The sequence below is a fragment of the Heterodontus francisci genome, chromosome 4, assembly GCF_036365525.1.
Source record: "Heterodontus francisci isolate sHetFra1 chromosome 4, sHetFra1.hap1, whole genome shotgun sequence".
NCBI lineage: Eukaryota > Metazoa > Chordata > Chondrichthyes > Heterodontiformes > Heterodontidae > Heterodontus > Heterodontus francisci.
In genome coordinates, this window is record NC_090374.1 from 167,419,992 (window position 1) to 167,441,923 (window position 21,932).

The 21,932-nt window shown below is 43.1% G+C and overlaps 1 protein-coding gene across 1 annotated transcript in view; it reads right to left on the minus strand.

Moving 5' to 3' along the window:
* LOC137368744 (ADAMTS-like protein 1) overlaps window positions 1–21,932 on the minus strand; it is an 852,599-nt gene that overhangs the window by 95,724 nt on the left and 734,943 nt on the right. The window contains exon 17 of the mRNA XM_068028933.1: window positions 10,251–10,461. Within this exon, the coding sequence (XP_067885034.1) occupies window positions 10,251–10,461 (211 nt within the window). The remainder of the gene's footprint in view (window positions 1–10,250; window positions 10,462–21,932) is intronic.

A 21,932-nucleotide genomic window follows, 5' to 3' on the forward strand; every position in this document is an offset into this window, starting at 1 on the left:
AGATGCAGCAAAACCTGGACAACATCCAGGCGTGGGCTGATAAGTGGCAAATAACATTGGCGCCATACAAGTGCCAGGCAATGACCATCTCAAACAAGAGAAAATCTAACCATCTCCCCTTGATGTTCAATGGCATTATCATCCCTGATTCCTCCACTGTCAACATCCTGGGCGTTTCCATTGATCAGAAACTGAACTGTATCAGCCACATAAATACTGTGGCTACAAGAGCAGGTCAGAGGCTGTTAATTCTGCAGTGAGTAACTCATCTCCTGACTCCCTAATGCTTGTCCACCATCTACAAGACACAATCCAGTAGTATGATGGAATACTCTCCACTTGCCTGGATGGGTACAGCTCCAACAACGCTCAAGAAGTTCAACACCATCCAGGACAAAACAGCCTGCTTGACTGGAACCCCATTTACCACCTTCAACATTCACTCCCTTCACCACCGATGCACAGTGGCAGCAGTGTGTACCATCTACAAGATACACTGCAGCAAATCACCATGACTCCTTTGACAGAACCTTCCAAATCCGCGACCTCTATCACCTAGAAGGACAAGGGCAGCAGATGCATAGGAACACCACCACCTGCAGTTCCCCTCCAAGCCACACACCATCTTGACTTGGAACTATATTGCCATTCCTTCACTGTCGATGGCTCAAAATCCTGAAACTCCCTTCCGAACAGCACTGTGGGTGTACCTACCTCACATGGACTGCAGCGGTTCAAGAAGGCAGCTCACCACCACTTTCTCAAGGGCAATTAGGGTTGGGTAATAAATGTTGGCCTAGCCAGCGACACCCACATCCCATGAACGAATAATTTTAAAAAACCTACCTACAAATGTCTGAAAGACACCGTCAATGAAGACTGTAGCTCTCCAGGGAGGCTGTCATGGACTTATGTGGCCTTCTGCAGGATGATTTGCGACTTCTGAGATTTATGGGTAACCCTATGCCAGTGGCCCGAAAGATTACCGTGGCACTAAACTCCTACGCATCTGGATTTTTTCAGGGATCTTTCCAGGGATCCACAAGGGGCATGTATGGAGTCTCCCAGGCTACATCACACCACTGTATCAAGGAGGTGACCAATGCCCTGTTCCAGAGGGCCAGCGATCAGGGATAGACACTGACATATTCCACCATGGACATTTGACAAAATTATTGACTCAGACACAGACATGGGGTCAATTAAGCTGTATATAAAGAGTATAGCCAATCTAATGCCATCAAAACACAGTCCGATTTAAAACACATTCCTCCCTATAAATAAAGTAGCTAAGCATACAGACATCAATGGAGAGCAACACAACAGTATTAGCTAGTTAGCAAGAAAAATAGTATGCAAAGCCAATGCAAATTACTTTTGTTGACAGAATAGACCATGTCACAGAGTGGTAGATAGACCTTATAGGATGACCTCTGTGGATTCACACTGTGTCAAGAGTGGAAATTCATCCAATAAACCATGAAACTCAAGGAGAGGATTGTTATTGTGGTTATTGAGGTGAGGCAGTAGATAATAGGAAGACCAACCATTTCTCACACTGCAGTTGTTACAAGACAATTTAACCTGTGATGTCTCTGTTTGTGCAACTTCTCCACCTGCTTATAATATGTGTCTGAAGACAGGGCAGTCAACAAAAGGGCAGTGATCTCCTAATCAAGAGAATTTTATAGGGTGAAGCAGATAGTACTTCAGAAGATTCACGTAAAACAGAAAGGCAGAGTGGGACAGGAAAAATAATGGTATAAAACACTGGTTAGGCCACAGTTGCAGTATTGCGTACAGCTCTGGTCGCCACATTACAGGAAGGACATAGTTGCTCTGGAGAGAGTGCAGAGGAGATTTATAAGAATGTTGCCAGGGCTTGAAAGTTGCAGCTATGAAGAAAAATTGGATAGGCTAGGGTTGTTTTCCTTAGAACAGAGGAGGCTGAGGGGTGACTTAATTGAGGTGTATAAAATTATGAGGAGTCACAATAGAGTGGATAGGAAGGACCTGTTTCCCCTAGCGGAGAGGTCAATTACCAGGGTGCACAGATTTAAGGTGATTTGTGGAAGGATTAGAGGGAACATGAGGAAAAACTTTTTCACCCAGACGGTGATGGTATCTGGAATTCACTGCCAGGAATGGTGGTGGAGGCAGAAACCTTCAATTCTTTTAAAACATACCTGGACATGCACCTGAAGTGTTGTAACATGCAAGGATATGGATGTGGTGCTGGAAGGTGGAATTAGATTGGGCAGCTAGCTTGTTCAGCTGCCACAGACACGATGGGCTGAATCGCCCCCTTTTGTGCTGTAATATTTCTATGGTTTTATGGTTCTATAGGAAGGGACAGAGAGATTAACGGTAGATAGCCAAGATTAGTTTATTCATTTTGACAGGCTGTTAAACCAGGTCCTGGATTTTAAAGTACAGAAACAACAGAATCTATCAAACTGCAATTTGCTTACCAAAGCAAGTGACAAAATTAGATAAACACAATTACAAATAAACAGTGCCCTTCAGTTCCTCCAATAAAGCAATTCCCTTAAATTCACTTGTACCTATATCTCACTCTATTACTATCGATTCTGATTGAGCTCTGACAAGATAATTATTAACAAAAAGCTTTTGGCAAAAGGTTGAGCGGTTGTTACAGCATGTATTATTCAGTAACAATATGTTTAGTCATTATCTTTAAGATTGTATTCCAGATGAACCAATTTCTGTCCAAGCCAAATCTATTACCTGTTAACAAACATGCACTTTTAAAGTAATGTAATGATATGATATAGACAAATTTCAAATGACATTGGCCAGTCAGGTTATCTGCCCTCAAACTATATCTTAAATGATACACATTGCAGTTACTGATATTTGACATACTTGTAAAAGTTGTCTTTTAATCCAATTTGCAGCAAAAAATAAGTTAATGACTGTAATGACTGTTTCTAACATGGCCATTGAAACATAATACATTTTTACTACGTCTTCCCTGCCAGTTTTTAAAACTGCAAATGCAGCTTAAATTTTGTTAAGGAATTGTAGACAGTTCATCATAGATTAAGGTTTATTAAATCTATCTGTTACATTATATTTACTAACTATGTATATGGGTCAGCGGCATCTTGTTTTTTTCCAATATCACTGAGCCCCATTTCACCGTTCTCTTGTATTCATGAGGAACTTATAGTGCTGACTTATGGAGATTTCTTGAATTTTCTTGCCTGTTTACCCCTCAATACAAGTTCTGGAACAACGTGATTCCAAATGGATAGCAGCAGAATTGCAACATTTATATAGAAGTAAAAGTCCAGTAACTTTCAACATATCACTGAGCTTGTGTCCCAGGTGAAATTAATGTGTGCCACAGTGTAGAAATCGAGACATTCCCTAAGTGACTTTAGCTGCTAGGTTATTTTAAAACACAAGGTTATCTGCTTGAAGCAGGGATGTCCAAACTTTTCGCATGATGGACCACAATACAATTTTTGTCTTACATAGGGTGCTGGTGAGAAAGATAAAGGCATTAAAAATGTAACTTACTATTAATCAATACAACAACAAATGTGCATTTTTGTGAGGAAGCTTTAAATGAGAAGACTTATTTATTGACTTATTTTCTCATCACTATGTTAGACACGGATTTAGTGAGATACCTGGCACTTATTTTGCTTGCACAAGTAGTCAATGTTTGCCAGCACACTTGTTGTAGCGATGTGGAGCATTCCGGATAAATGTTCATCTGTCAGGAGTGATCTTGATCACTCTCTCTCTGGCTGGGATTTCATGTTGGGTGGACAGGAGCCAGCCACTGACTGAAAAGTTGGTGGCGAACCCGCCTCTGCCTCGCTTGGGGATCCGACCCGCATTTTGCGGGTCCCCAGGCTTTAATTGTTCCAAGGTGGGACTTAAACCCGCTTGAGGGAGAAAGTCCAGCCTCATTGAGCTGCTGGCCAATCAGCGGGCCAGAAGCTCTTAGTCCCAACAGTACCTCCGGGAGCGGTAGCCATTGCTGGGACTGCAGCCCAGCTGACCGCAGAGGAAGACATAGAGCCAGGAGTCCAGGTAAGTTTCGGTTGCCTCGCCAGGTGTAATCAGTTGGGCCCCGGCAAGGCAGGAAGAGCGTGTTGGGGGGGAGGGGGGGGTGGGTCGGGGCGGGGCATGAATCCAATAAAGACTCTGCCACCCCCATTCAATCTATGTTCCCTGAATGCTGACCAGCTGCAAAATACGCTAGTGCCCATGGGAGAACATATGTTAATGAGATCTGCAGTCATATTGCCTTGATAATGAGGGCTGTGGTGACATGACACTGCACTAATGGGTAAGGTGGAAGTTAGAAGCTCACAATTAAGGCATTATGGATAATGGTTCTCACACAATGATGGCACAAAAGAGCAGGTAATTAAATTCCAAAGAACATATTTGCAACTCCCGTGAATGCCCAAATGTGGCTAACTGCTTTTCTTAATACATTTGCGGCTGTTCCTACGCATTGTGACCTCTGTGCCAGCAGCTGTGCTGGAGCCAGGCTGCTGATCAAGGTGTCCCTTGGCCTGAGATGACTTTGGCAGCCATCCTTTGGGTTCCTGAGGCCTGGAACGCCCCAGCTGCCCTGAAGGGTTCCTGCACAGGTGCAGAACTCTCCTCAGGCATCGCAGCTGCTGCACTGGGCTCACTGAAGGAAGGGCTAAGAAACTGCTGTCCACACTCAGAGTGCCCTGAGGGAAGCCCCCAGCCCCTGAAGGATGGTAGCCTTTCCTCTTCCCTTTCAAGGCCCGCTGCAACCTCCTGCTCTCTAAAGAAGGATGAGGAGTGGGAGAAGTCTCCAGGCTCATGGTCCTTCTCTCACCTTGCCACTGCTGCGTTGAGCTCATGGCCAAGGCAGTGGTGTGCAGATCCTCATGCATCTGTGGAATCTAGCTCTCCATAAGTGTCGCCAACCTCTCGGTGAAGGAAGTCATGTGCTCACATATCTGGGACATGGCAGCAGTCATGGCATGGATCGACTCCTCCATCGTCTGCTTATGGCTGTGCATGGCCTCTGGCATCTCTACTAGATGTTGCCTTACCTCTCCCTGCAACTCCAGTATGCTCTATGCTGTCAACAACAAAGGCTCATCGTCAGCCCGGGGCTCAGCATGGGCCTGGCCACTCACAGTCCTCCAATTGCAGCCTCAGCCAGCTGCTCGGGCACATTTGTGGTACTCTCACCAGCTTGTGACCCTGAGTTTAAAGCCGAGTGGAAACACACCGAGGTGAGAGTGTCTGCACTGGTGGAGGGTGCAGGAGAGTCATGGGATGATGCATTTACTGAGTGGTCCTCCTCCTCAGATGTTGATGGATGTCCCTCTGTAGTTGCAGTCACCTGCGAACATCGATCTGCATGAGAGAACAGAAACATGTGTGGGTTACACTGCACGTATCCCATAATGCCACACATGTCCGATGTGGTTCTCCATCATTTATAAATTTTTCGATGAACAGTAATAATCACTCTCTTGCGCAGGTACTCCAGTCTCCCCATCATATAGTGTGTGTCCGCCCTTGCTCCCCGCTAGTTCTAAAGCCTCTTCCTCAGCCTGGCTTAGAATGTCAGGGACCCCTCCACCAGTCCTAGACACCTCCCTCCTGCTTTGGGCCCTCTTCATCTGCAAGAAGAAAGATGAAGAAATTATAAATTGGCATAAATATCACCATGACAGTTCTGCTACTATGCCCCTCTTCAACAAATGGGGGATCTGATATATCTCGTGATGGCACACGCTGTCATGGGAATTACTGGAGGTGAACTATGAACAAGGGTAACATGTGGCCCAGATACAGCCATGCGATCTGTCATGTTGAGATTAGAATCTCTCTGTCATCGCGCTAGGAGTGGAACCCTCACCACGTCGCACAACCTGTGGTCACATGCAAACCCAAAAAGAACATTGGAATATAGCACTCACCTTGGCTGAACGCAGGAGGACATTGACCCTCTTTCTGCACTGGACCAGGTTGCATGGGTGACCCCATGGCTGCTGACCTCCTCTGTGATCTCATCCCATGTTTGCTTGGTCAGGCAGGAGGACCTCTTCCTGCCATCACTGGGGAAGAGAACCTGCCGCCTTTCCCTTGCAGCCTGGAGGAGAATCTGCAGGGAGGCATCACTGAAGCATGGGGCTACCCTCTGTTTACCGTTTGCCATCCTGTCCGCTCTTCCTAGGGGGGCGTTGGGTGGTGTAGGAAACAGTGCTTTGGTTTTTAATGCCTCAGAGTACACAGAAATTATATTGACTGCAAGGCAGGAGTGACTGTAGGACTGGCAGGCTTTTAAAGATGGCACCATCACGTGAAATGATATATACAAGCATTCGAACGCACGATTTAAGAGCAGGAGTAGGCTATTCGGCCCCTCGATCCTGCTTCACCATTCTATAAGGTCATGGTTGATCTGTTTGTGGACACAACTCCACTTTCCTGCCTACCCCGATACCCTGTCAGCTGATGCTGTAATGTCTTGCCTCCCGTCCCCGCTACATGGAGGTGACCGGCGCCTCCATTATGCTAAATAGCCACCACCACGTAATCGCTGCCGTGTGGCTGCAGATGTGAAGCTCAGGACAGCCGCCCTTTGCCAGGACTGGCAGTGGGCTCATTAAATTGAGCCCATTGAGTTTGATTCTTGAATGAATGAACGTCACATCAATGGTAGTAAGGCACTTGGAACATGGCGCCATCCAGGCTGGGATGGGAAATTTAAAGTCCTTTCTGAATGGTCAAAGCAGACCTGAATCTCTGAGGATCTCTATATTAGGATTAATGCACATTGGCATTAAGCTTGTAACTCAGGGTTGTCCAACCTTTTCGTGTGGGGAGCCACGTTACAATTTTTGTCTTGCATAAGGGCCGGTGAGATGATTTTGGAAAGATACAGGCACTAAAAATTTATTTTCCTAAGAATCAAAACAACAACAAATGTGCATGTTTGTGAAGAGGCTTTAAAGGAGGAGATTAATTTATTGACTTACTTTCCTGTTACTATGCTGGACACTGATTTAGTGAGGTACCTGGCAGTTTTTGCTTGCACAAGTAGTCAACGTTTGCCCGCACACTTCTTGTAGCAATGCGGAATATTTCGGATAGATGTCCATCTGTCAGGAGGGATCTCGATCCCTCTCTCTCTCTCTCTTTCTGTGCTCCCCCCTCTGTGCTGTTCGCCCCTCTCTGTGTCGTCCTCGCTCTCTGTGTCGTCCTCGCTCTCTGTGTCGTCCTCGCTCTCTGTGTCGGCCCCGCTCTCTGTCCCTTCTCTCTCTCTCTCTCGGCCCCCTCTTTCTCTCTCTGTCCCCCCCTCTGTCCCCCTCTCTTTCTCTCTGCCCCCTCTCTCACTCTGTTCCCCCTCTTTCTTTGCCCCTCTCTCTTTCCCCCTTTCTCTCTGCCCCCCCCCCCCCATCTCTCTGTTCCACTCTCTCTTTCTCTCTGTCCCTTTCTCTCTATGACTGTTGCAGAAAGCGGGAACGCTCAGCACAACAGCTTTGTGGTTGGTCAGTTTTTTTAAAAAATCATGCTGTCAGTTTCACAGCTGACAGGTGCTGGGGGCGGGAACAGCGGTCTTCCAACTTCCGGTGGGCTTTTTTAAAAAAAGGTTGGAACCCGCCAGAAAACCCTGAATCTGTCCAAAGGTCGGAAACTGCTCTTCCCGATGTCAGCACCTGTCAGGTGTGAAACTGACAACACGATCTTTTTAAAAAGCCAGTCTGAAAGAAGAAGGCAATGGGAAATTTCTCATCTGTGAAATAGAGTCGCGGTCCAGATGGAAACCTTTGGTGGGCTGGATCCTGGCCTGTCGGCCATATGTTGGACAACCCTGTTATAATTAATCTCGATGGGCTAGAAGTGATAGTTTTTCAGATAATTTATGTTATCCTGCAATCAACAACACTAAAGCAGATGATCTGGTCATTTATCTCATTACTGTTTGTGGGAGCTTGCTATGTGCAAATCGGCTGCCACATTTCCTACATTACAACAATGACTGAACTTATAAAGTGAAGTGCTTTGGATGCCCAGAGATCACTTATGGTGCTACGTAAATGAAAGTTCTTTCATTTTCATGATTGCCATCGTCTCATGAATGTCCACTCTAGTACCCTTCAGCTCTCCGGTAGAAAAAGCATTGTTTTAGCCTCAGTATGTCTTCCATCTTATTTATATCAAGGCCATTAATTTTAGTTTGGTTAACTTCATAGTTACTCTTGTTCGTGAGAGAAGATTCAGTGATGAATATTCTCTAATGCACCTTTTAAAGTGCCTTTCAGGATGGTGAAGTAATATTACTCAATGCTGCAAATCAGCACAAATCTCAACTTCATTGCCACTCTGTTCAATTTCTGATCTGAGCTCTACTTTGTTGGGGCTGCTGAGTGGAAGCAGCTTTCTCGCAAGAGGAAGCAACATTCTTGGCATTACCTCCTGGCTACAAGGGAAGCATTGCTGGGGATGTGGGATCAGGTTGAACGCCTATCCTTTAAATAGCAGGAGTGTAACTGCAAGGCAGATCTAGAGACATAGGATAACTTATATGAAATAAGCAAATAAAAAGAACCCAAAAATTTTTTTCGGCTTTCAACATTTTCCTTTCATGTAACACAAACAAAACTGCTCATTAGATTTGAATGTTGAATGTTATAAAATATCAGAGAAATGTGTAGAACTGAAGGCTTTTCTGAAATTCCCAAATTCTTGGATTAACTTTAAAACAAATTTGTAATTTAGTATCAACAAGTTCATTGTGATAGAGGTGTCGAAACACTGGAAGATATATTTCCTTTGCTTGCTAATATGAAGGCAGGTGAATGCTGAGTGTAAAAAGGCCCCAATGTTATAGTTATACCAACTCTTTCAATCCAATCAGCAATCACAGTATACATCCATAGATGTGTTCCTGTAACACACATATTGGGCGGTATGTAATGGAGGTGACAGGGGTCTTGGCGACTGACTGAAGAGCCGGCGAGAGCTTCACGTTGCCTCTTTTCTAGAAAGTCCAACACATCATGCGCCAAACAGGCACATAACTGGGCAGCAGAGGGCCTTCCCCAGAATTAAGGACCCCGACGATGGAGGTCCCGCCCACAGAGCCGCTGGTCAATGAGAGACTGGCAACTCTTTATTCACCAAGAAGGCGGTGGCTGCTGCCGATAAAGCACCCACCCGAGGCCCAGGATCGTTGATGGATCCAGGCCCCCCAGGCCACAGGTGAGTGATGGCAGCAGTGATTTCACTGGCTGGGGGTCACAGGGGAAGCGGGGTGTAGGGGGGTCGGCAGCAAGTGCAAGGCGTTGGCTCTCAGTGGATGCTCCCCTTCCCGATGCCAGGGCCCTCGATCACGCACGAAGTGCCTTTGAATGAGGGACCCCCTCCCACCCCAGAAGCTGGCAAGCAACCTGCATGGGTTTGTTTGTCATGCTCCCCATGTGGTGACAGGCCTGCCAGCCGCTGGGCTAATATCGGCATTAATCGCCCACTTAAGGGACTGAATTGGTGGCGGGGCGGAATGGCTGTCCACAGGCCTTCCTGCCATGGACTTAATTGGTGTGGAAGTGGGAAGGTGACGGGGTCCCCACCCACCACCATCCCACCAGATTAAATGCTCTCCCACCTTCAAACTTGCTATGGGGAAGAGTATAAAATCCATCCCATTTTCTTTTAGTGGAATAGCTATGACCTTTACAAATAACTGGTTTTGTGTCCAACTTTGGGTACCACACTTTAGAAAGGATATCAAGGCCTTGAAAAGGGTATACATGAGGTTTACCAGGATGATACCAGGGATGAGGGGCTTTAGATATGTGGAGAGACTAGTCTAGCTGGGATTGTTCTCCTTAGAGCAGAAATGGTAATGGGGAGATTTAATAGAGGCATTCAAAATTATGAAGTGTTTTTATAGAGCAAGTAGGGAGAAACTGTTTCCTCTGGCAAGTGGGTCAATAATGAGAGGTCATAAATTTAAAATTATTGGCAAAAGAACTAGAGTGGAAATGAGGATTGTTAAGATCACACTATCTGAAAAGGTTGTGGAATCAGATTCCATAGAAACTTTCAAACTGGACATATACTGGAAGAGGATTAATTGCAGGGTTATGGAGAAAAAGCTGGGATTAAATTGTATAGCTCTTTCAAAGAGCCAGCACTGGTCTGAATGGCCTCCCTCTGTGCTGTAAGATGTATGATATGCTAATGTTCTGATGGAATATAGTGATTACCAGTTGCCATCCTTCAGCGTGCCAGTCTGGGGGGCAGTTGAACTGATTGCAGGCTTGCACGTTGTCAGGCTTTGGCTGGGGGCAGTGCTTATCGTCTAGGACAACTGTCTCGTCACTTTCACGAGATAAGAGGTGAATACAGAATACATCCCTGGTTTGTAGACCTACTCCACAGCTGGACGAACAGGCACTCCACTTTCCAAATTCCCACCTGCAGGAAAAAACAAGTAAATGTTATCCATCTGCTTTAAATTAGAAAATTAACAACGGTGTGCATTTTTCACATTTCTAGGCAGTAAAAATGTTGCTTTTACAAGAAAATCTGGTTATTTTGCAAGAAGTCAACACCTGTAAGTCTGGGATTCCATGACTAATCATAAGCATAAAGAGCTGTGACAAATTGTATTCAATGAACTGGCAAAACACCTCAAAACTGGGAAGCCATTCAGCTTATTGCATATGCTTATAAAGGTGCTGTAATCATTTGTGTAGTGAGTCACACTTTCACATGTTGCTCTAGTGTATTTAGTTCCCTCGTGTATGCAAGTTCTCCCAGTGTCCCCTAACCCTTCACTATAATGAAAAGGCAACTCTATCAATCCATTCTGTGTTGCATGGAACTAAAAAAGGCAAATAGCGTTGCTAAGAAAAACAAACAGGCTGCAATAAACATATTGATAACTTCGACACTAGTGATAAGATCCTTAGTACCTGAAATAAAAGTAGTCTGTTAATGGGAATATTTGAAAATTCATTTCTTTTCAAAAAATCTAAATAGCTGGATCTACTTAATGGTCATCGTATTTACCCTAAGCATTCCTTTGGGATTTATTTACTCAGTTATTCAGAATTAACTTTTTTTTAAATTTGGGGATGGATTACAATAAATCAAACCCATGCAAAGATCCTTTAGTTGAGGGCCAGTTGGTCTATAGTGAGGTCTATTATAATGCAAAGGAGGTGCCGTAATGTATTAAGTAGTTACTCATATATTCTACATTATTTTTTACGTTTTTAAAAGGAAATTGTCATCATTGCTGGGGATGAATTCTGCACAAGCAATGCAATAACATTTAGACTGAATGACTTATTCTTGTCCAACACTGTTAGATAATGCTACCAGTGTGACTTCCTCAACTTCTCCAAATCTTAGATAGGATTACGGAGGTTTGCTGTTTTAATTTGAATGTGATAAATAGGTACATTTATAAGGAAATTCTTTTTCATTCCATATGGTAATATTTTCATGTTTTTACTTCAAAACACAAAATACATAGAAATTACTGTAAGAGTGCGAAAGTTATGGTCATAAAGAAGTGCTTTCCCTGGGGAAAAGTGAAAATAAAAGACCATTCAGTTGTAAAATTTGCTACTTGCTGGGCAAAAGTAAACAAATAATCTACTTGTTGGCTCTGAGGGTAGAAACTGGACTATTAAAGGTGATGATTCCACAGTTGGTTTCTTTTCTTTTGAAAAAAATGACCCTTAATGAACCGCAGCTTTTCAGCCACATCAGACACAGTTTTGACCAGTAAAGTACCAACATTGAAACTGACTCAAAACCAACACATCCGCACACCAACTGGACCAGTCATACAGCACAACCCTCCCTTTCAAAACAAAATGAAAACCTGTTAGAAACATGTTAATAAATTAAGTATATGAATCTCTACATTTTGCACACAACATAAACTAATTAAAGTCAAGAAAGTGGGCAGGCACTTTACTTCCAGACCACTTCTAACAAAGCTCTGAATTGACCACCTGCAGCATAAGCCAGTTTTCATCATTTCTTTCACTAAGCCAGCTGGAAGATCTAATTTTCAATTTGAATACAATCCATTCTCAACTTCATCAATGGACCACTGGCAAAAGGGATTACCATCTGAAAAATAATATGCTTCAGCTTTTGTTTTTGTCGTGACTTTATACTTGACTATATTTCTTTGTCACGCTACAGAAACACAGCTCTGATCAGGCACTCATTGAACTTCCATCCTACCACTTCACAGCTTCGAACATTCATGCTCCAATGAACTCAGTCACTGGTCCACTGATATATAGACAATGGGGAGGACTGTATAACAACTGCCTGTTACATCAGTGGCTGTGGAATATTGACCATCTTATAGACAGAGTCCACTGGAATTGCAATTTAACACACATTACACAACAATTGTAACCTACACTCTAGTGTTCTCAAGAGGCTGGAACAACTGTTGAAATATTTGTGGGAAAATACCAAGTTTTGTTCAAAGCTTAACATTTATTAACAAAATAGTTGCTGTGGCTGTTGGGATTTATCTGTCGTAATACATTTCTTCCAGGTATCAGTTTCACTGTGAGGAAACTCAATTTTCCATTTTTCATGCAGATAAGATTACTGGTGTAACACCTGATTATTTTGATGTCAGATTTTTTAATCCTTGTGTTATGCTAGTGTAATTTAATACCAGTTTATACCATCTCAACACAAAGCCCTCACATAGTGAGGCATGCTGTGTGATGCTCTATTATATCTTTAGTGTTCTAGCTATTGCCAAGGCGATGGGTAAATAATATAGAATTAGTCCTGAGCAAAATATCTAACACTTTTTAAAAATTGCACCAAAACAATGTAATTTTTAATGTCTCAATTTTCAGGATCTTGTTACACGAAATCCCAATCCTTGCCTTTCTCCAAAAACACTACAAACCACAGAAATGTCATGAAAGGCCAGGGAAGAGTGGTAGCTGAACGTCACTTCTTTGATATGTGAATAACAATGTGAGTCACTATTAAGCTGCCTCTGCTGAGTAGGATTACATAGAAGGAAATCTCACTCTGATTCTATGCAGTCTCATGTGACTTTAGAAGTTCTTTTGAAGAATTAAATTCTCTAAACGACTTGATTTTGCACATTTAGAGAATATTTTTTAAACTCTTCTAAGAATCAATTCTCGAAGGTTCCCATCTGTGGTTTCTATCTTTAATGCCTGTATCCAATAGTCAAAAGTAATTTTCTTCACCCTCTCAAATATGTCTGCCTAGCCAATCTCCGTAAGTTCCTAAACTTCAGGGACAAACTCAGACGCAGCGAGAATAGCCTTTTTTGCCATCTCAATCTGCAGAAGCCTCTTCAGGAAGCATGACATTTTTTTTTTTAGAGATACAGCACTGAAACAGGCCCTTCGGCCCACTGAGTCTGCGCCGACCAACAACCGCCCATTTATACTAACCCTACAGTAATCCCATATTCCCTATCACCTCCCTACACTAGGGGCAATATACAATGGCCAATTTACCTATCACCTGCAAGTCTTTTGGATGTGGGAGGAAACCGGAGCACCCGGCGAAAACCCACGCAGACACAGGGAGAATTTGCAAACTCCACACAGGCAGTACCCAGAATCGAACCCGGGTCCCTGGAGCTGTGAGGCTGCGGTGCTAACCACTGCGCCACTGTGCCGCAGTGGTTATATCAGGGCGAGGTATCTTACTGTTATTTTCTCTCCTGCCCAACCCTACCCCACCCCACCAAATGGACTCCAGAATTTACTCCAAGCAATGCTCCATTACCATCTGTCCTACCACACGTCTGTTGGGAGGGTTGGGCATGCCAAGCTGTCCCTTCAATTTCCCCAATTGGAACCCTCATTAACATCAGGAAACAACATTATTATGAAAGTGATGGTAGGAGCAACTCAGATATTCCAGAGGCAGATATCACATTGAGGAGGTCATTGCTAGAGAACATTATTGGATATTCTTGGCAATGACTTTTGGGCATTTGGGCTCAGGGCCAGTACTGAGTAGTTCCCAGCTATTTACTACATGTTCTGTATAGTGAAATGTACATATTGGACTGGAATAATGGATTTCCTTAAGAGGATCCCTCCCTTCCTGTGTCAGAAAGAGAGGAAGGATGAAAATATGGATAAAACTAGAGTGGAATAATGCAGAGTGAGGCATCAAAGAAAACGCTTTTTCCAACAAGTCGATACCCATTCTACAGGGCTTATAAACCTCAGAGACTTTTCCATGAGGCCGTGCATTAAAAGGCTGTGATTCCACTCAGAGACTACTGGAGAGTTATATCAGGTACTGTCAGGCCACGTTGACAGCCTTATCTGTAGCAGTTGGAGCCTCATGAATATATTTGGTCAAAGTGAAATGACATAACTACAACCCGAAACACTTTTTTTCATCTCTGCCCGCATAGTTAGTAGAAGTTCCTGCTCCCATCCATAAAACATAAACAACTCAAGGGAAGCAACCATTTTCAGTGTCCATAAAGGAATTTTCAGCCACACTCAGGGAACACTGGATGCAGTTTTGGCACAGATTTTATGACAGTCACTGTGGGTTTTTAGTACTAAAGACTCCTCGAGGAGGCAATGACAGAATCTATTTGGTTAGAGTTGAGAATCAAAAGGGGTATGATCATGCGACTAGGGGTATTCTATAGGCCTCCAAATAGTGAGATAGAAAGAGAGAGATATGCAAGTTGCTACGAACAGGTGAGAAAGAAGTCTAGGGTTCCCTTTCAGCCTTCACCTGGTCTTACTGTAACAGGGTTTAATTTTAAACACATCGTGTTTTTTTTTTAGCTTTCCCCTTGGTGAATCTTTGTTCACCGCTTTCCAATTATAAGGCAAAGAAACCAGCACAAACAGGCTTATAAAATTTAAAGGAGAAAAGTTGAAATTTATTAAACTTAAACTCTAATTCGGTTTATGCCTACGGATACATGACACGCCCATGCTAGCATGCATATGCGATACACACATGCAAGTAGAGACAGAAAAGAGCAGAAGAAAAAATAAAGTGGAAAGGTTTGAGGCAATATCTGAAGAGCTGTTGTTACGGTTCTCAAAGTTCACTGTAGAGTCATTAATTGTAGGTAGATCTTGCTTTTCATTGGGGCCCAGTATTCTTCTTAAACCTTGTTCACTGTAGGAGACTTTACTCTCTTGGGGTTCATGTGTCTTCTATGGATTCAGAGGCTTGTAAGAAAGAGATGGGAGCAGACAGACAGGAGAGGAGGTCTGCTTCAGTCCAGCAGCATTCTGCTTTCTGCAGGCTGTTGGTTCAAACTGTACAATTCAGAAACCTCCAGGTTGCCAAGCAGGTTAGTTATATGACTAATTGGTCTGACCATGTCTTGGCTCTGTGCAGTGAGATATCATCTTAGCAGTGAATGGAATGCACTTCCCTGCCTTCAATGTCTGTTAGTATGTAAATGGTTTTTCCCACCTATGGTCATAGAGTCATAGAGTCATACAGCACATTGTGTCTGTGCCGGCTATCCAGCACCTACCTATTCTAATCCCATTTTCCAGCATTTGGCCCGTAGCCTTGTATGCAATGGCATTTCAAGTGCTCATCTAAATACTACTTAAATGTTGTGATGGTTCCTGCCTCTACCACCTCTTCAGGCAGTGTGTTCCAGATTCCAACCACCCTCTGGGTGAAAATTGTTTTCCTCAAATCTCCTCTAAACCTCCTGCCCCTTACCTTAAATCTATGCCCCCTGGTTAATGATCCCTCCGCTAAGGGAAAAAGTTTCTTCCTATCTAATCAATCAATGCCCCTCATAATTTTGTATACCTCAATCATGTCCCCCCCACCCCCCTCCCCCCCAACCTTCTCTGCTCTAAGGAAAACAACCCTAGCCTATCCAGTCTCTCTTCATAGCTGAGACGCTCCAGCCCAGGCAATATCCTGGTGAATCTCCTCTGCACCCTCTCCAGTGCAATCACATCCTTCCTATAGTGCGGTGCCCAGAACTGTACACAGTACTCCAGCTGTGGCCTAACTAGCATTTTATACAGCTTCTATTAACCTCCCTGCTCTTATATTCTATGCCTCGGCTAATAAAGGCAAGTATCCCATATGCCTTCCTAACCACCGTATCTACCTGTGATGCTGCCTTCAGTGATCTGTGGACAAATACACCAAGGTCCCTCTGACCTTCTGTACTTCCTAGGGTCCTACCACCCATTGTATATTCCCCTGCCTTGTTAGTCCTCCCAAAATGCATCACCTCACACTTCTCAGGATTAAATTCCATTTGCCACTGCTCTGTCCATCTTACCAGCCCATCTATATCATCCTGTAATCTAAGGCTTTCCCCCTCACTATTTACAACACCACCAATCTTCGCGTCATCTGTAAAATTACTGATCATACCTCCGATATTCACGTCTAAATCATTAAATCATACCTTGCAGAAACAACCCTTGACCATCACCCTCTGCCTGGCAGTCCTTGGAACAGGCCTTCTCTTCTTCACAGCAACAATTTGAATTTTAATGTCCATGTGGCGAAATGAATATGCCTCATTCTTGGCAGGTTGAGGTCTGCATGACAAAGAACTATGGAATGTTGATATTAGGATCTTTAATTACTCAAATATTGATTGGGATAATTTTAGAGGGAAAGGAGGAGGAGGAATTTCTGGATTGTGTTCAGGAGAACTATCTTGATCAGTATGTTCTCAGCCCAACTAGAAAGGAGGCATTTCTGGATCTGGTGCTGGGAAAAGATGTGGGCCAAGTGGACCAAGTGTCTGTGGGGGTGCACTTGGGTAAGAGTGATCGTTGTATCATAAGGTTTAGACTCACAGTGCAGAAAAGTAAGGAACAAGATAAGATAGAACAGCTAGATTGGAAGAGGGCTAGTTTCAATGCAATGAGAAAAAATCTAGCCAGGATAAAATGGAACCAAAGACTGACAGGAAAAACTGTAACAGAACAATGGATTATCTTTAATGAAGAGATGCTTCCAGTACAGGCTACGTACTTTCTAACAGGGACGAAAGGTGGAGGAACCAAAAACAGGGCTTCTTGGATAACGAGGGAGATAGAGATTATGATGAAATAAAAAAAGAGGGTGCATGTCAGATGTATTCTTTAAGTGAGAGCCAGGCCAAATACATTAAGTTGAGAGGGAAGGTGAAGAGGAAAATAAGACTGGCAAAGTGAGAATAGAATGGCAGTTAACAAAGAAGGTAACCCAAAATTCTTCTACCGGCATGTAAATTGTAAGCAGTTAGTAAGAGGTGGGGTGGGCCTATTAAGGATAAAGAGGGTAATATACGCTTAGAGATGCACAGTGGAAGGCTAATATACTTAATGAGTACCTTGTATCGGTGTTTACTAAAAAAGAGGAATCTGACAAAATATCAGTAGAAGCAGAGAGAGTTGAGGCAATGGATAAGGTAAAAATTGAGAAGGAGGAGGTACTGGAAAGGCTAGTTATGCTTAGAGTAGATAAGTCACCTGGTCCAGATGGCTTGTGTCCCAGGTTGCTGAAGAAAGTGGGTATGGAGATAACGGAAGGGATTGCCATAATCTTCCAATCTTCCCCAGATATGGGGGAGGTACCAGAGGATTGGAGAATGGCAAACATAACACCCTTATTCTAGAAAGGGTGTAAGGACAGTCCTAACAAACACAGGCCTATTAGTTTAAAATCAGTGGTGGCTAAGGTTTCAGAAACAATAATCAGGGAAAAAAGCAACAGGCACTTGGAGTGGTTTGAGTTAATTAAGGATAGCCAGCACAGATTTCGAAAAAGAAAGATCATGCTTGACTAATTGATTTTTTGATGAAGTAACAGAAAAGGTTGATGAAGGGAGTGCAGTGGATGTTGTCTCTGTGGATTTTAAGAAAGCATTTGATAAAGTACCACATAAAAGGCTGGTTAACAAAATTGGGGTCATGGAATAGGAGGGTCAGTGTCCAATTGGTTAAAAAATTGGTTCAAGGACAGAAAACAGTGAGCTGTGGTAAATGGTTATTTTTCAGACTGGAGGATGATAGGCAGTGCTGTTCCCCAAGGGTCAGTGCTGGGACCACTTTTTTTTTTGTTGCTATGTATAAATGAATTGGATCTTGGAATACAGAGTAGAATTTCAAAATTTGCTGATGATACCAAACTTGGAGGAGTGGTAAACAGTGAGGATGATACGAATTACTAGCAACAGGAGATAGATAGGCAAGCAGAATGGGAAGACAAGTGGCAGATGGAATTTAATACAGACAAGTGTGAGGTGATACATTTTGGCAGAAGGGATTGGGTGAGGCAATATAGACTTAATGGTGCAGTTCTAAAGAGTGTGCAGGAACAGAAGGATGGGGGTATATGTGCATCAATCTTTGAAGGTGGCAGGACATATTGAGAGAATGGTTAGTAAAGCATATGTGATCTTAGAGTCATAGAGAGATACAGCACCGAAACAGGCCCTTCGGCCCACTGAGTCCGCGCCGAACGTCAACCACCCATTTATACTACATTAATCCCATTTTCCCTCTCACATCCCCATCTTTCCTCTTGGGCTTCATAAATAGAGGCATTGAGTACAAAAACAGGGAGGTTATGCTGTATCTGTATAAAGCGTTGGTTAGGCCCCAAATAGAGTATTGCATCTAGTTCTGGTCACCACACTTTAGGAAAGATATGAGGGTCTTTGAGAGGATGTAGAAGAGATTTACCAGAATGGTTCCAAGGATGAGGAATTTTAGTTACAAGGTTAAGTTGGAAAAGCTGGGGTTATTCTTCCGGGACCAAGTAGATTGAGGGGAGATTTGATAGAGGCGTACAAGATTTTGACAGACTTAGATAAATTAGACAAGGAAAAACTGTTCTCTCTAACTGATGGTACAAGCACTAGGTGACCCAGAATGAAAGTACTGGGCAAGAGATGCAAGGGGACTATGAGGAAGAACTTTTTTATGCAGCGAGTGGTAATGACCTGGAACTCACTGCCCACAAGGGTGGTGGAAGTAGAATCAATCAATGACTTCAAAAGGAAATTGGATGGTCACTTGAAGGAAATAAACTTGCAGGGATCGAGCGGAGAAGTGGGACTGACTGGATAGCTCTGTGGAGAGCTGGCATGGACTTGATGGGCCAAATGGCCTCCTTCTGTGCCATAAATTACTCTATGACTCTATGTCTGTATTCAGCCCAGGGTAACAGGAAACATTGTCAAATACAAACCCAAAGCCAAAGCCTAAATGCCTGACAGCTGCAAACTGCACTGTCTGACAGTGTCCTGTTCATTCTGTGGGGATCATTTACTGGATGTGTTTCATGTTTAGTGTTTCTGGAATGAATTCGCAATCAGATATAACTTTCATAGCCCATAAGCAAATGGTTTATACAGTTACACGCTCAAGGTCACCAGTATAATTCATGAGAAAATACCCAGGAATTACCAGATAATCTAAATCTCTTCAGATGCTGAGGGGTTGGTTGTACATTTTTACTCATTTCAGCTTTTGGTTTTCTCTCCATTCTTTTAATGTGCTTTTGTTTCTTTGGGACTATAACAAGTACTTAACATTTACAGTGGGACCTTCCACACTCAATTCTATGCTATCGAGAGCTCCTAACTGTCTTACTGGATCTACAACAGATTGTTGTCCTGTACAGAAATATGGTAGCCTAGGGCTAATGATTTACTGTTCACAATGAACCCTGTATGGATAACACTAGGAAATTGAAAATTGTATACATGGATTTAGATATAAATCTCCCCAAGATAAGCTCAGGCTGGTATAGCTATGCAAACATGTCAAATCTATTTCCTGTTCAAAGCTTAACTTTCATAGCCAATGTCAGATTTTGTAATTTCAAACTTCAGTTTGGTTTTAATTTGATTTCTATTATTGTTGACAAGGCAGCTGTATGACAATTGACAGAGTGACTAAATGGAATTAATAAATTCAGTTACATGGCTGTGTTTAAGTTCAGGTTTAGGATTATGATTACATAGAGTTACTGTTAGTTTTAGGTTTCAGTTGAGCTTTACAGTTACATATGGGTAGTAGTTTGCTTCCAGTTTACAGATTACATCAGATGATAACAACCTGATAACAGAATACATTTGTACAGAACTAATTGCACTTTTCAAAGCACATTTACCAGAACTCAGTGAGAAGTGTGAGTACAATCCGGTGAAACTCTCCAAAGTGTCCATCAAAATAATATAATTTGATGAAAACTGCAGTTTGTGTAATACTATGGCACACAGGCCTCACACAACTCTCCACCTCACTGCTATGAACTGGTTCAAATAGGATTGCTAAATCCATAAAAATCAAGGCTGTGATTTATACACAAACTTCTTGAATGAGACCCCAATAATTTCTAGCTTGATCCATCTTAAGAACCTCTGGTCCTAATTACCACCAGCCCATAATTTGCTGAAGTGGGGCCTTACAGTTAATTAGACATTTTCCCTCACCCTTTAATTCAAACATGGTTTTCTTGTAATTCGCTGGGAGTGTGTGTTGATAATGGCACAGCGAGGACCTCAGTGAACAATGGAACCAACAGTCTATCTCCTTAACCAATGAGATTCAAGGATTGAGAAAGAAACAGAGGAATGTCTGAGAAAGAAATTGTGCGAATTAGAGTCAAATCAGGCATGGAAGGAGAAGTAGAGAGAAAGATTGGATTAAGAAAGAGAGAAAAAAAGTGGGAAAAAAGAAAAGCAAGATTAAAAAAAAAATAAATCCATAAAATCTCCAATGACTATTTAGCACGTGGAAATAATGAGGTTAATGTTCCTTTTGTGGACAAAAGAGGTTAAGTGGCATTCTGTTAATTGTGTATTAAATGGGAGTTAATTGTATTTAGGTGGTGAGATTAACTGGGGACTCACTGTGCCAAAAGATAAAGGAGCAGGTCGAAAGAGGGGTTGTTGCTTGGAGGTGCATGATATGTAATGTGTGTCTCTGCAATTGTAAGTGTTTAAAGACTAGGTTCCAGTTCTATCATTCATTGACTGGCTAGCTGAGTTGTAACATTGTGGGAGCATAAATAGCCTCATCACAAAGCTAATTACACTGTTAAGTATCAGCCCTAACTTTCTGTGCTATGTTAAATGAAGGGGAGGCGGTGGCGTAGTGGTAGTGTCACTAGATTGATAACCCAGAGCCCCAAGCTTATGTTCTGGGGACATGGGTTTAAATCCCACCATGGATTGAATCCAATTAATAAATCTAGTGGTGGCCATGAAACTATTGTCGATTGTTGTAAAAACCCATCTGGTTCACTAATGTCCTTTAGGAAAGGAAATCTGCTGTCCTTACCTGGTCTGGCCTACATATGACTCCAGACCCACTGCAATGTAGTTGACTCTTAAATGCCCTCTGAAATGGCCTAAATAGCCACTCAGTTGTATCAAACTGTTACTAAGTCTCAGAAAAAGAATGTAACTGGACAGACCCCCTGGCATTGACCTAGGTACTGGAAATGACAACGGCAAACCCAGCTTGTCGACCCTTCAAAGTCCTCCTTACTAACACGTGGGGCTTGCGCCAAAATTGCGAGAGCTGTCCCACAGACTAGTCAACCCAGCAACAGCCTGACAGAGTCATACTCACGGAATTGTACCTTGCAGTCAATGTCCCATACATCACCATTCCTGGGTATGCCCTGTCCCAATGGCAGGACAGACCCAGCAGAGGTGGCGGCACATCAGTATACAGGTGGGAGGGAGTTGCCCTGGGAGTCCTCAACATTGACTCCGGCCCCATGAAGTCTGATAGCATCAGGTCGGGCAAGGAAACCTCCTTCTAATTACCACCGGCTGCCCCCTGATGAATCAGTGCTTCTCCAAGTTGAACACCAATTGGAAGAAGCACTGAGGGTAGAAAGGACACAAAATGAACTCTGGGTGGTGGACT